The sequence below is a fragment of the Aureobasidium subglaciale genome (genome assembly GCF_000721755.1).
Source record: "Aureobasidium subglaciale EXF-2481 unplaced genomic scaffold scaffold_9, whole genome shotgun sequence".
In the NCBI taxonomy this organism is placed as follows: domain Eukaryota; kingdom Fungi; phylum Ascomycota; class Dothideomycetes; order Dothideales; family Saccotheciaceae; genus Aureobasidium; species Aureobasidium subglaciale.
Genome location: NW_013566986.1, coordinates 735496 through 748772, shown reverse-complemented (window position 1 = coordinate 748772; position 13277 = coordinate 735496). Strand labels below are relative to the sequence as shown.

Below are 13277 nucleotides of genomic sequence, written 5' to 3'. Positions count from 1 at the left end.
AAGTCTTCTAACATCTCTACTTTTCGACTGCCACCAAGAATGCTCCTCACCCACTCGAACCGCTGTTGTCCGCGCAGGAGAAGGCGGATCCAACAGTGCCCTGAGCATATGCATCGACAATAGAAGCCACCGTACCATACGTACCACCGACCATCATGAAAACGCCTAGGACGAACATTGCACCGTGTGCATAGAAAGCGCCTTTCTCGAGCAAAGTGCCTCTGCGATACTCCATGAAGTCATACATCCAAAGACAAGCAGGAAGCATGATTGCTAGTGGAGCAAAGCAAACACTTCCAGCAAGAGCTATGATATAGTCGAAGATGGGGATCGCGGCTGCGAGAATCAAGGCAATGGCTGAGAGCACAACAGTGCAGCCTAGCCAAGTCGCAAAATGAACGAATGTACTTCGTTGTAAGTGTTGACTATTGCGTAGTATCCTCACAAAGCAATATTTAGCTGCGCAGTGAGTGTACAACGCGGGTGTGACAAGAAGACCGAGCAGACCGATGCCGTATGAGATCTTCTTGATCAAGGGGCCTGCACTTCCCAGCGATGGAGATGCGATCCATTCGCCGCAGTATGCGTAAACGACGAGACTGAATGCAAGGTATGCAGAAGTGACGAACCCCATGCAAAGGTACAGCGCTTTCTTATAATCCTTCGGGTTCTTCATCTCGGAGATGACTGGAAGCATAGCAGAAGTGCCCGCACTGGAGGAGAAGATGTTTGCGGCAGCGGTAATACCACCAGCGAAGCTCGGATGACCGATCACATGGTACCCGAGGTCGAAGTCTCCTGTCCTTGGAGCTGCAGCAGGCCTATCTCTAACGGCGACACCAACACTAAAGAATAATCAGCAGGGTACCTTCGGCCCGTAGGTTGGAAGAACTTACACCACAATGAATACAGCGACGAACACACTAAAGAAGCCAGCCCAGGTAAAGTATGACATGGTCTCGAACTTTCTCGCACTCGCCATGGCAGCGACTACGATAGTGACGATGAATGCGAACCACATCGTACATATAGTATGTTCCGACAGAGCGTTAAGAGCAGCAGTCGATCCGATGATGCCGGAAGCAGCGCAAATAACGTAAGCTGCAGCGAACAGCAGACCAGCACCTTCCCTGAGTATCGGACCGCCAATGACCCCTGCCATATCAGCGACAGAATGACAGCCGGCATGTCTGTTTCGAAAGTTGCCTAGAATGACGCCAGTGTAGGTATTCAGAGCGCACCATCCAAGTACGTTGAGAGCGCCCTGGAGAGCACCGAGACTAGCGTATGCCGATGGGATGGCTAGGACTCCGGTAGCGAAGATGACTACGATCCGTGAGTAAGAAATGTATTCAGACAGATAGCATCTACACGTACTCTTGAGGAAGATCACAGAAGCTCTGATCCATCCAACAGTGCGGAAATCGACATCTCCTTCACCTCGCTTAAAGACTTCGAACTCATCATCGTCATGAGTTTCTTCGACCTTTCCAGCTCTGACAGACGCCGATTGAGCCAAGGGGGCTCCAATCAAATCTTTTTCCAGGTCTGAGGACGGCTGCTTCTGCTCCACTGGGATATCAGACATCGCATTCAAGACTCCGACGTATTGCAGGTATAAATAATTTGCAGATAGCGGACAAATTTAGAGCGCCATACCAAATGGCTCTTGATGTGCTCATATATCGCAGGCTGACATGGCCTATCGACATTGCACAATATAATCCAGCTGATAACCAGATATCGAATTCGCTCTGCCTATCTCTGCCCATGCAGGCTCTTGTCTAGTGACGGCAAAGCATATATTAGCATGCCACCAATCTATCCTATGCAGTGCTTCAATGTCTAAAGACTTATAGTAGTTGCTGCGATGATCGGCTTGGATGACGCCGATTGAGCATTCTTATCTCTTGGGCTGACTCAGAAAGATCACTAGTGTGTCTCCACAGCATCTGGAGATGTGATGAGCAGCCACCCAACTTGACGGATATCGTTCTGATCATTCTTGAGACTAGAATCTTAGAACTCAGGTCTACGTGTGTGGCTGTCTTTTGACACAGAAGGTGCGATGCGACCATGTCCTCCAAAAGTGGGGGTACACTCGGATTTTTTGCACATAAGCGCTGCGAAAACATCAGAACCTGGAACTGTCGTGTGGTAGTTGGGGCCTGACGCGGGCACAAAAGTTATTTACAACACTAACCCAACGTACGAGATACAGCAGCTGTCGTCAGGGTAGATTAATATCGAATCTTTTGATCCGGCCTCCATCGCTCGTCGACTCGAATTAGATTGAACCGGGTCCAATATTGGTACCATTCTAGTCTCACAGACTGTTATAGAATAGCTCGGACTCCCATCTTCTTTCAGCGTCCTGAGCCTCGAGTAATGTTGACAGAGACACGTCCTCTGATTCAGCTCGCTTCTCGTGACCATCAATTTCCACTAATTCGAGGAGACTCCCCAACAAGTGCGCAACAGTATCGATATCGCCGTAAAGTTCCTTTCCTGTTAGTAGGAGCCAAAGTATTGAGCCAAGTGCAAACTACTCCGTGATGGCACCCGCTGAACCGTATACCCCGGTATGTATCCCTTCGCAGAATTCTGCCATGTGGTATGCCCGTACGTACGATTCGAATCCGACCTCAAGGGCTGTTCCAATAGACAAAGCATGATCAAAGTCTGTGAGGACATACATCCATTTGCTTCAGCCGACCCGGCGGTAAACGTCCTGACAGAAAATCCGCTTGTCATGATTTCTTGGAGTGATCTGAAATCTGTCAATAGAGTGTAACGCAGGATTTACAGTGGATAAAGATACAGTTGACCGTCGTCATTGCGCTTTATCGCATAAATCTCGTGCTGAGCCAGGCTAATGTTTAGATTCACGAATGACTTGTAGTCGATGTCGATGAAGACATATAACCTTTTCGGCTGTAGCTCTGATTGCTGAAAAGGCTCGGCATGGATGAAATGTCGCTGTCCCTCGATTTCGTCGGAGTATCCTACCCAACGAAGATATGTCTTCACGGTTCCGGGTGATCTTGTCATTTCTGTCCAGAGCCATCGAAGTCGCTGAAATTGAGTCGCAGGATAACGCGCTTTGGTTGACTAGTATTGGCACGTAGATCAACACAGTATAGCGTTCCAGGCCAAAGGCTCTTATCCTGCCTTTCTAGATGAGAATCGGTGACTTTCGTAAAGCCGAGACTCTCATAATACCTTCACTCCAGGATTAGTCATGTGTCTGTTTTTGCTGACGGACATGCTCACATGTTCAGCTTCCTGCCATTCCCAGCCCAGACATCCACATACATGACATCTCTGCCATCCGCTATTGCGCGCTGCTTGAGGGTCTCAATGAGCGCTTTCCGAGATCCTTTACACCGCTTGTCAGGTCGATGGTCAGCAACCAATACCTCCAGGTACATATGTGCCTTGCTGGTGTCGAGACATCTCTTGATATCATCATTCTCAGACAGATATTTGGGCAGCATCTCACGCGTCATCGAGGCACCAGCCTTGACGCCCTCTTCCGGATTACATCTCTCCGCAACGAAGAGTCGGCGGCTGCGTTGGAGATCTTTAGATGTTCCATCGATGATATCGATAATTTGAAATTTTTCTTTGACCCGCTCTTTGAGAGAATGGTCGGTCACCCCACATCTCGCCAGCTCCGATGGATGCGAGAAAGGGGAGTGTAGAGTCCCAAGCAGCTAGGATATAAAGCTCGTCTCGATCTTGTTAATGCTTGAAGGATGTCGAGACTGTCCCAAAATAGGAAGAACAAAGGAAACAGTACCCGTCTGCTCACATTCCCAATGCTGAACAGGGCGTGATTTTTTTGAGATCCTTTATGAGTAATTAGGTCGAAGGTTTAGCGGTGATGTTCGAGTGGTCGAAGGGTGGACGTAAGAGATGTTATCGGATGCAGCTTATGTCGTCCTGCTCTGAGCGGAGTCAGCAAGTATTACGATCGGAACCTCATCGTCCGTCACATCCTGTTCCCCGGAATGGAAGAATTTCTAGGTGAGTCACCTATCTAGTCCAATCTTATAGGTATCACCACAAGCATGACATCATAGCTCATCCTTCGTGGCTGCCTTATGACTTCCTGCCTAAAGTCAGAACTACAAATACAGACGAACGCCCGACTGCATGACCAAAGTACAGAACAGATGTCCGAGTCCAAAGCGCCTTCTTCTGATCCGCAAGTGCCTGCCTTCCTCCAGAATAAGGCTATAGATCCTGCTGCAACCCTCTCCTATATCCAGGATCAGATTTCCATCATCTACAGATCTGCGAGAGCAAACCAGCAAGATGAGCACCTCCTTCCTCCAGACCACGACACTTACACAAAGATATACACCGCTATCTGGCAGTACACCATCGCTGGAGGGAACCGATCAAACGCGGCACACCTAGCGGGAGCAGAGATATACCGCGTCTTGGAACGAGAGATCCGGAGTTATTGCATCGATATCCGTGAAGTGATATTCACTGCAAGCGATGATACAGATGGGAATACTCCGAGGAAGTTGTTGTCTGGATATGTGGCTTCTTACCACAGACTCGCGAACTTGTCCATCCTCATGAAAAATCTCATGAAATATGTGGAGAGACATTGGATCAGGAGGGAGATCGATGAAAAGAAGAAGAACGTCTATCTGATAGAAGACCTACACAAACTCATCTGGAGAGAAGAAGTCTTGCAGATCAGTGCGCATAACACATTGTCGAAGAAAGGGGTAGAGGATCTGAGTGATGCGGTGGCGGCGTTGCAAGAGGCGAACCAAGGGATAACGGAGCATGATAGGAAGCTGATCACGGATGTTGTGAAGGCACTAGCATCCCTCAGTGTTACCTTTGATAGTTGATATCGGTACGCAGTCCTTTCAACCATAGAGCAAATCGGATGCAAAAGACTTCATGATGCATGTCCTGTGAGTTTATGCAAGCGTGCTCGGGGACAAAATTGGTACTGACATTGTGAACGCACTGTTTGGCTGGGTAGTTCAAAGAATTGGGCCATCAAAGACAAGTGAATAGGCGCGCTCAAGGGGTTACTCGAGCTTCAGCTAGTTGACTGGCCGAGAGCGTCTGATAATCTGGTCTGCTCAGCCTCGGCCAATCGGTTGACGTCAAGCCTCTTGATACCATCACCCAAGCTCTCAATATCACGATCCAGGTGTTCCAGTCTCCCGTTCATCTTGCTGTCGACCAGATTCACGGTGGCGTAAGGCGAATGGGCGTACAGTGCTCCAACCAAGTTTTGTAATTCTCCATCTGCCAAGATGACCGACTCAGCCACCTGGGCTGCGACAGAGTGTTCAGTGGATCTTTGCAAGTCTTGCAGACGTGATTGTCGTTCTAGCACCGCCAGTTCGAGGGCGTGAGACACGGTCTCACTGTCCGTACCAGACTCAGCAGGGATGCGGATGCCATGATATCCGAGAATCTCAAGAGCTGGATTTTTGGCTCCTTGACGATACAATATCGAATTCGCAACCTTTCTGGGTGAGTGACTTCTAACAGACTGTTTTCTATCCAGTCTGGATGGCGGCTGTGTTGGTGGCGGAAGTGTTTCGACCAGTGCGTCTGAGACGTGGCTGAGTGCTGATGTGTAAGCCAAAGCGTCCTGAGTACAAGCGGCCAGGTCCTCGGTTTTATGCGCTAGCTCATCTAACGTCCTCACGACCTGAATCATGTTGTCAGCCAAAACCCCTTGTTGCAAAGGGCTGGGGTAAGTGATACATATTCTAGCCAGCTCTGTTGTTCGAGTTGGGCTTGCGCGTCGCATAGTTTCAAAGCATTGACGATGGGCGCACGGTAGCGCCTACTAATGGTCATCTCGAGTACCGAGTCCACCTCTGTAATCAGGCTTTCGAGTTCTTCGGCCAATCCATACGTTTCTTGTGCTGCCTGTGCATTACTTTGATGTTCAAAGCCATCTGTCTCGTGGGCAAGGCTTTCCAAAGTCTCCAAATATGTATTGTTCGTTCGATCTTTGACGACCTTGCTCTCTAGCTTGATTAGAGCACGGGAAAGAGTATTGAAGTCAGGAAACTGCTTTTCGCTGGGTTCCAGAGGGGCGATTTTGAACATGACTTTCTGCAGTCCGTCAAGCAGACGATTATCTTTATCGAGTTGACGTTGAGAGGACGTCTTCAGCATGTTGAGGCTCGAGTCTGCATGTCGTCTGGTTGCGTTTACGCGTTGTTGAATCCCATCTGTAAGCTCGGTCGTCTCAAGGTCCAGTTGAGCTTTGGTACGTGCCTGACTTGATCGTTTCTCTTCGTTCTCGGAGACGATGGAGTCGGGCTCTCGATTGAGTGTTTGCAGTTTCACAAGGGCATCTCTTTGAGCTCCCAAGATAGTAGTCTGCTTCTTTATTGCAGCGGTGCTAGCTTCCAATGAGTTGATGGCAGCTTCGAAATCATACTCTTGCATAGGTTGTGGCATGCCATCAGCAGAAGGAGTGTCATAGTTCGACTGTGAGATATATGCATGCCTTCAGAAAATCAGTGATGAACGTTGTTAACTTCACCAGCAAACGTACATGTCAAGCTCTTCCGGGCTGAGAAGAGTGGCCGATCCTAGATATTCATGGACCCAGGAAATCATGGCATCCTTGGTCTGAGGAGATTCGAACAGCCATGCCAGATCATTATAACCCAGACCGATATCATGATCAGTCAACACCGCCAGTAAGCGATTCAGAGAAGCAGTGGAATCCATTATTTCTGGGTGAACATGGTATGCATTGGCATGTCGGTGTAAGATGCAGCGAGAGAAACAACAAACACGGGCCGAGGCCGCCGAAAGTGCCCCACCATTTCGTAGTGCCAAGGTCAAAGCTTTGGTGCCGTCACGAAACAGAACAAGTCAAGTGTCATTCGAACAGATCAAAGATATTTACACTGGATCAAGCACGATGCAGTCCCTACGAATTCTACCAAGACTACCGACCTCCCGTATTGGCCTGCGACCGGTACAGACCTGCACACAAGTGCGCACAGCGACGAGCTCGTCCACATCATCCGCCCCCGGACCAGCACGAAGGAGCGTCACCATTGCAAACGATACCGGTCGCGTGCCTTGGAATGAACTATCATGGCGTGAAAGAGGAGCCCGAACAACACAGCAATCGGCAAACTTCCTTGTCGTCATCCTAGGTCTGGTCATGACAGGAGGTGTCGCGACTGTTCTGTACCTCGAAGTCTTCAGCAGCGACAGCAAGACCGCCGTCTACAACCGTGCCTTCGAGCGTATAAGGAACGACCCGAAATGTATCGACGTGCTGGCTGGTAGAGGCAAGGGCGGAGAGATTGAAGCATGGGGAGAAAACAGAGTGCGCAACAGTCGCTTTGCAAGAGATACCATTTCGTAAGCGTCGTCGAAGTCGCGGGACTCTTGACACACCACTGATATGCGAGGTATAGATCAAAAACTGAAACTGATGGTATTGGCACGACACACATGCGCATGCACTTCCACGTAGGAGGCCCGCTAGCCCTAGGCACTGTCAATGTGCACATGACCAAACGCCGCGATGAGAGCGACTTCCAATATCATCACCTGGCTCTCGATGTGCCCGGACACGAGCGAATTTGGCTTGAAAATGCAGAAGCCTGGAAGCTTGACAAGAGAAAGCAAGGAAAGATGTTTGGCGTCAGGTATCCAGCACACCGTTCCCCACACCAGACCCATGCTAACAGTATTCAGATGGTGGTGATTGCACAGCGCAGTCTGGCCCTCCTCAGATTGACCACATTTTCGTCGTCTCCAGTAGCCTGGTTGTCGAGACTACATGCGAGCGTGGCGAGTGCTCAAAGCTGAGTTTCGTCGTAGATCGCAGCGACCATGTCCGCCGATCGCAGCGTGTAGAGGGTATGGACATCGAGCCGCTTAGCCCTCTCCGATGCAGTCGATCGGAGAATACATCTTCCTGACATCTTGCGGGGTGTGGTATGCGATGCGAAAGGGTCAAAGCACCCTGTGGGCGCTCTTGACTACCACGAACCGGAAGCCACGTTCTGCGTGATTGCGTTATCTGGAAGACACGCTCAACGCATTCTAGCACCTAGATTGATACACTCACGCAGGTGGCGTGCGATGTTTGCTACGATCTTGTCTGTGGAGATCGAATGGCTTTTCTGAAGAGAGCTGAAAGAAGGATTGGGTCGAGAACGGGAGTGCGATATGCTATCGGCTCGACTGCAGAACGCGTACGCGCCCCGGAGGAGGCTTTGCCAGTCACACTTGTTAGGAACACATGTCCGGCCGTTTTGCATGCACCATGGGGACTTGACACCACTTGAGAGTAGGCCCAGCCATGCTCTTCTTTTCCGTATCGACGATCAAAGTGTACTGAAGTACTTGTGATAAAGCTATATTGAAGTCAGTAGAGCAATGATAATCTTGCTTCGCACAGCAACCAAGATGTGTTGTAGTGCGTAGAGTTATTGGCAGGAGGATATGCGAGCCTTCTTTGCACCTCCCTAACTCTAATCTCCAAGTACCGGGAAAGCCGCGAACGTGTAGACTTGCCCGTCATCCGCAGAGATCGATTTTCACCATGCTTTCCTCGTCTCTATGCAAGCAATTGAACCGTGAACATGTAAACTCAAAAGCTTTGAACTTCAGCCTTCGTGTCAAAGGAAGAACATGCGTTCCGAGGCATACGCCAAAAGTCGAGGTTCTGCAGAGTAGACTTTCGCTTGCCGCCAAAGCTTGCTTCATCATCGATGGCATGCATGAGGGTTGCGGAAGCCACAGTCCCCTGAAAATGTGCTTAAGCCGCGCTCCTTCAAACCTCCTCTTACAGAAGCGCGACGAGAGTTTTCGGGCATGGGCTTCTGGAAAGAGACTCTTTCGCATGTCCAACTCCGCGTGTTCCCGCCGAGGCTCGTGGGAGACCAAGAGCGACTCCTTGAACCTCCGAGGCTTGTTGTTGTTGAGTTCACAAGAGAAACAGTCAACCCTGTTTCACATGGTCCTTCACATCTGGCTTCCTAAAGAAGACAACACAAGTCTGACCCCCTTCCACTCGTGAACCCCTCCTTGGCTCTGACATTGAGGTTGTGGAGACTTACTTCCGGTCGTCTGTATCGGGTCTTGAGCTTCGCTTACTTTCTTACCTACCACATACGGCCATTCGCACTCTGACCCGCTCGTCTCTTTTGGACACGCCGTTATAGAGGAAGGGGTCACAAAAATGTACCGAAGGAGCTTAGGTTGATGGATCATAGCCGTGTAGATGGCATGCGTGTCTATCTTTACCATGTGAAAGGGAGTTCTTCTCCACCATCAACTCACGTGTAGACGTGGCAGTCTCCCTCTCCACATTTCGAGTCTTGCACACGATCTGCAGCACCTCGAAACGTGACCTGCCTTCCTTTGACGTGTTGGTGGGTCGATCGCTCAGCGTACTGATAGCTGCTTATCAAACTCCCGTACTCTCATTTCGCTATGCTGTTATACGTTTATTGTGGCATCTGTCCACTGCCAAAATTGAAGAGCTGGCAGATTAGAGAAATTACTCCTGTTGAGAGGGAGGTGGCAGTTTCTGGCAGTTGGCACATTCACGTTTCTACATCCGTCGCCCGTTTCGTGTTTAAATCCTGACCCGTTTGCTTTGTTTATGATTACCTGAGCTGTATTTGTTTGTTGTCACGACAAGCAAACGAAGTTGCAATTAAACCGATCACGGTCAAAGAAGATGAGAGAAGACGAAAGATGAGGTTTGCTTGTGAAAATGAATGTGTTCATGTTATGCAACGCTATTATGGTATCTTGCTCCGTCTAACACATAGAAAAGCCAGGATGTGGCGGGTTCGTCTCATACATAATAAAGGTTGAATGAATGCAATCCCCAGAAGGTTTTAGTACTCCACATAAGGGTCGTAAAAAACAAGGGAGGTCTTGATTCGACCTCTCCATGTACCTCGAATGCATCTTTCAGCATGAGGATTTTGAATTCGTGCATGATTTCTCGTGACGAATGGCACCTGGATGCCTTGGCGTGCCTTCGAGCATGAATGTTGCTCGGGCTTGCTGTGTTGCCTTCATAATCCGTACAGGTCATGTCGAAGAAGTAGCTGTGAAAGCTTGAATGATGGAGTTGGTTGCTGCTCTGCCTTTCGAGAGTATATCTCGGCAGAGTGCTGGATGAATGTTCAAGGGGAGCCCAAGAAGCCGGAGTGGGCACAGTTCTCGCAAGCGTCACCACTTGAGTTGCCCGAGAGAACGTAGCCATTGCAATTACGAGCGTAGAAGTAGTAGCAACGGTTGAAGCTGAGGTCAGGCATCATACCAGGAGTGGCAGGCATGGACGGGATGTCCTCTTTGTCGTCCTCAACAGTGCGGAAGAGAGTACCCCAGCGATGTTGGTTGTGGTTGCTGGTGCTTCCCTTGCGGGATGAAGGACGGGAAGGCACTGGAGGAGCGCTAGCGTTGATCTTCTTCGAGGCAGCCTTGAGGTGAGTGAGAGAAAGAGCGGAGGGACGTCTGCTGCTCGTAGCAGAGATGGTTCCGTTGGTCTTGACCTGGCACAAGTTGTAGTCACCCATGACAGAGTCTGTGCGAGAGTCACGAGTAACGCTGTAACCACTCTTGGGGGAGGCAAGAGGAAACTCGTCCTCTGAGTGTCTGTTCAAGAGACTACGGAAGCTGTAGCCACGGTTCTGACGAGGCCTTGAGACCTGAACAATGACAGTGTTCTCCTTGCCAGACTCATCCGAGTCGAATGAAGGTGATCTTTGAAGGCGGAAGGGAAGAGGAGGAAGGGACTTGTCCTGTCTGTAGGACATGGCAGTGCTTGGTCTGCTGGCAGGTGCTGATGAAGCCATGGACTCTGATGATGAACAGTTGCGAAGGGCAGGAACTGCTGCTGCTGATGGAAGAGGAGGAAGAGCACGTCTGGCATAGATGTCTGCGTTGGCAGGGTAGTCGAAAGGTGTTGTAGGACGGTTATGGAAGGCATCAAGGCAGCGAGTGTTGGTCTTCTTGACTGGCGAGACCGAGCACTCCTCGGGCTGAAAGTCGAAGTAGCTCATAACGGCAGCTGGTGGTTGTTGAAGTGAAGATGTGCGAGGATGCATGGTGGCAGCCAGGGTTAAATGAGAGTGAGATTGGAAGTTGGGTCAGGCAATGAGTGTGGATGATGATATGTTGATAAGGGAAACGAGTGGCTGGCTTGGTATCGTGTCGGTCTAGTGGCGGAGGGGTTAAAAGGAAGGAAAAGCCGTGGTGATGATTCGGATATTAGAATGCAGAGTGCGAAGGCTTGGATATCTATACAGATTCGTCTCACAACGAGACAGCGTAACCTACCTCTCGCATCTATCTTGTTTGCCGTTGGCCGTTCACACTGGCATACCTGCAGCACCGGCGGGCTTAGAGTTTCGAGGGGTTCTGGATGTTGATTCCTCGCAAGCAAAGATCACCCCCCTAGGATTTGGTGTCAAGAAGACGTTGACACTTGATGGCGACTGAATTGCGAGCTTGACAGCACCGGCGAACGGCACTCGTGGCCCGCTCCGTCCACGCTTTCCCTTTTTGTGCAAAATCCTGGATTTCCTGGTTCGCTCCCGCTCTGGCGGGCGCGCTAAAAGCGGTCGCTACCCGCAGGGCTAACACCCCTGGAACCACTTTAGATTTCTGGGCTTCTGACCCTCTGCACAAGTGCCCGTTTCTCACTCTTTCTCGCGTTCAAGGTCCTCTTGCTCCTCCTCCACTCTTCCATCGCCTATTGAGCGTTAGGGTCGCTTCCTGTTTGCCAGGGCGAATCCGATGACTCGATCCGCTCCGAGTGCCGTGACCAGACCGTCCATCTGGTGACTCGCGAAATGAAGACCGTCCCCCACAATCTTAGCACTGTTGCTGGTCGTCATGAACGTGTCTCTGTCTGACGCAAGAGGAACAACGAGCTGAAGATTGCCATCATGTGTATGATGATATTTCTAGGGCAGTTGATTCATTTGGTGTTCATCTATCTAAACCCAGCTACCGCGCTCCTGGACGCATTCACGGATACCCAAGGTCTGGTCCTGCAAGTGACCCCTCCTTTTGCGGGCCGAGCGGAACAGTGTTGTCCTCGAAGTATGCAAAGACCACATGCAGGGAGGTCTTTAGGGTCTTTGTTGTGCAAACGTCTTCCGCTGGCTTGTCAAACAGGAGGTACATCTTCTCACCGAACCAACCCATCCACGATCGTCGGTCACTCTTTCTGCATCCACCCCACGATCGTAGATCGGACGTGAATGCTTTGCAGCCGTTGTCAAAAAATGTCAACACAGGCTGAGCTCGAGCTCTTGGGAACAACTCCGTCAAGTCCGTGCAGACAGTATACTCATGTGGTCATGGGGAGATTTGCACCGCCTGTGCATACCGCGTTTTGCTCCAATTCCGTCTCGTATAGTGGTAGCTCTTGTCGATAAGGATCACAAATAATCCTCCTAGATAGCACTAAGATATGCTGATAGACCAACATCCATTGGAACCGTTTGTTCATCTTGTTGCTGTGCACAACCAAAGCATGAATTTCTTCATGATGATGGTCTTGTGGAGTCTCGATTTGCCTCTCCAGATGGTTGCTGGGCTGTCCAAGAGGACCATTGAAAGCCAGAAACTGGAATAATGACAGAGATCCTTCCCGGTTATGCACACTGAACCGTAGATCATGTGTACACTAAATGTAGACATTTCCAGCCCAGCTTCGGAGGCAGATGACTCGGCTGAATAGCATCTAGCCTTGTTGACACTCGACCCGCAAACGGAATACAGAAGCCAGGCCCTGAGCGTATGCATGATCACCAGTCGGGTTGCACTAGTTGCATGGCAGTGCACGATTAATTCTCCGAGCAGGTTTCATGTCACAACCGTTCACAGAACATCTCATTTGCACAGTACGAGCACAAATCTCCCTTTCAGCGTTCACAGGCCTCGGATGTCGAAGACCCCACCACATCGCGTCGCTCACGTTTGCCAAATGTTGATCCTTCGTCTTCACATCTAAACTCATTTCTCAGGAGTTCGTGGCGGCCCAGTTTCGCTTGCAGGACGTTGCTCCCAACAATTACAACTCAATCAGCATAGTGCAACGAACCTCATATCACAGTTCCGTGGTGGAACCACTGTCGTCCGTATCTGAGTTTAGCGATGGCCAGCTGAATGCACTGTACACGGTGAACAATTCGTCATGATCCGCAGAGAATGACGAACATTATCGACACTGGAGATACACAATGATATAGATCAAAACCAAGGCGTCCCGG

The 13277-nt window shown here is 50.0% G+C and overlaps 6 protein-coding genes across 6 annotated transcripts; 2 read left to right on the top strand and 4 right to left on the bottom strand.

Moving 5' to 3' along the window:
- Positions 1-46: 46 nt before the first annotated feature.
- On the bottom strand, positions 47-1588 carry AUEXF2481DRAFT_46932 (uncharacterized protein; the record flags this gene model as incomplete). The annotated part of the gene is made up of 3 exons (XM_013488799.1): positions 47-845; positions 897-1326; positions 1378-1588. The coding sequence occupies 3 exons, from the start codon at positions 1586-1588 to the stop codon at positions 47-49; spliced, it is 1440 nt and encodes a 479-aa protein (XP_013344253.1).
- Positions 1589-2319: 731 nt separating this feature from the next.
- Positions 2320-3162, bottom strand: AUEXF2481DRAFT_693609 (uncharacterized protein). Its single transcript, XM_013488920.1, has 2 exons — positions 2822-3162; positions 2320-2770 (listed from the first exon to the last, which is right to left on the bottom strand). Exons 1-2 carry the CDS (start codon positions 3049-3051, stop codon positions 2512-2514), a joined length of 489 nt encoding a protein of 162 aa, XP_013344374.1. The 5' UTR covers positions 3052-3162; the 3' UTR covers positions 2320-2511.
- Positions 3163-4178: 1016 nt separating this feature from the next.
- Positions 4179-4877, top strand: AUEXF2481DRAFT_29270 (uncharacterized protein; the record flags this gene model as incomplete). Its single annotated transcript, XM_013488722.1, has 1 exon — positions 4179-4877. The coding sequence occupies one exon, from the start codon at positions 4179-4181 to the stop codon at positions 4875-4877; it is 699 nt and encodes a 232-aa protein (XP_013344176.1).
- Positions 4878-5074: 197 nt separating this feature from the next.
- Positions 5075-6738, bottom strand: AUEXF2481DRAFT_4805 (uncharacterized protein; the record flags this gene model as incomplete). The annotated part of the gene is made up of 3 exons (XM_013488650.1): positions 5075-5698; positions 5755-6511; positions 6560-6738. The coding sequence occupies 3 exons, from the start codon at positions 6736-6738 to the stop codon at positions 5075-5077; spliced, it is 1560 nt and encodes a 519-aa protein (XP_013344104.1).
- A 156-nt stretch (positions 6739-6894) lies between these two features.
- Positions 6895-7807, top strand: AUEXF2481DRAFT_39705 (uncharacterized protein). The gene is made up of 3 exons (XM_013488781.1): positions 6895-7386; positions 7443-7676; positions 7726-7807. Exons 1-3 carry the CDS (start codon positions 6935-6937, stop codon positions 7733-7735), a joined length of 696 nt encoding a protein of 231 aa, XP_013344235.1. The 5' UTR covers positions 6895-6934; the 3' UTR covers positions 7736-7807.
- A 2371-nt stretch (positions 7808-10178) lies between these two features.
- Positions 10179-11102, bottom strand: AUEXF2481DRAFT_4803 (uncharacterized protein; the record flags this gene model as incomplete). Its single annotated transcript, XM_013488649.1, has 1 exon — positions 10179-11102. One exon carries the CDS (start codon positions 11100-11102, stop codon positions 10179-10181), a length of 924 nt encoding a protein of 307 aa, XP_013344103.1.
- Positions 11103-13277: the final 2175 nt, after the last annotated feature.

Coding starts and splice junctions, on each gene's coding strand:
- AUEXF2481DRAFT_693609 (XM_013488920.1), bottom strand. CDS start 3,051: ATGACAAGATCACCCGGAACCGTGAAGACATATCTTCGTTGGGTAGGA. Junction 2,771..2,821: donor CGCAATGACGACGGTCAACT/GTATCTTTATCC, acceptor GACAGATTTCAG/ATCACTCCAAGAAATCATGA.
- AUEXF2481DRAFT_39705 (XM_013488781.1), top strand. CDS start 6,935: ATGCAGTCCCTACGAATTCTACCAAGACTACCGACCTCCCGTATTGGC. Junction 7,387..7,442: donor TTTGCAAGAGATACCATTTC/GTAAGCGTCGTC, acceptor TGCGAGGTATAG/ATCAAAAACTGAAACTGATG.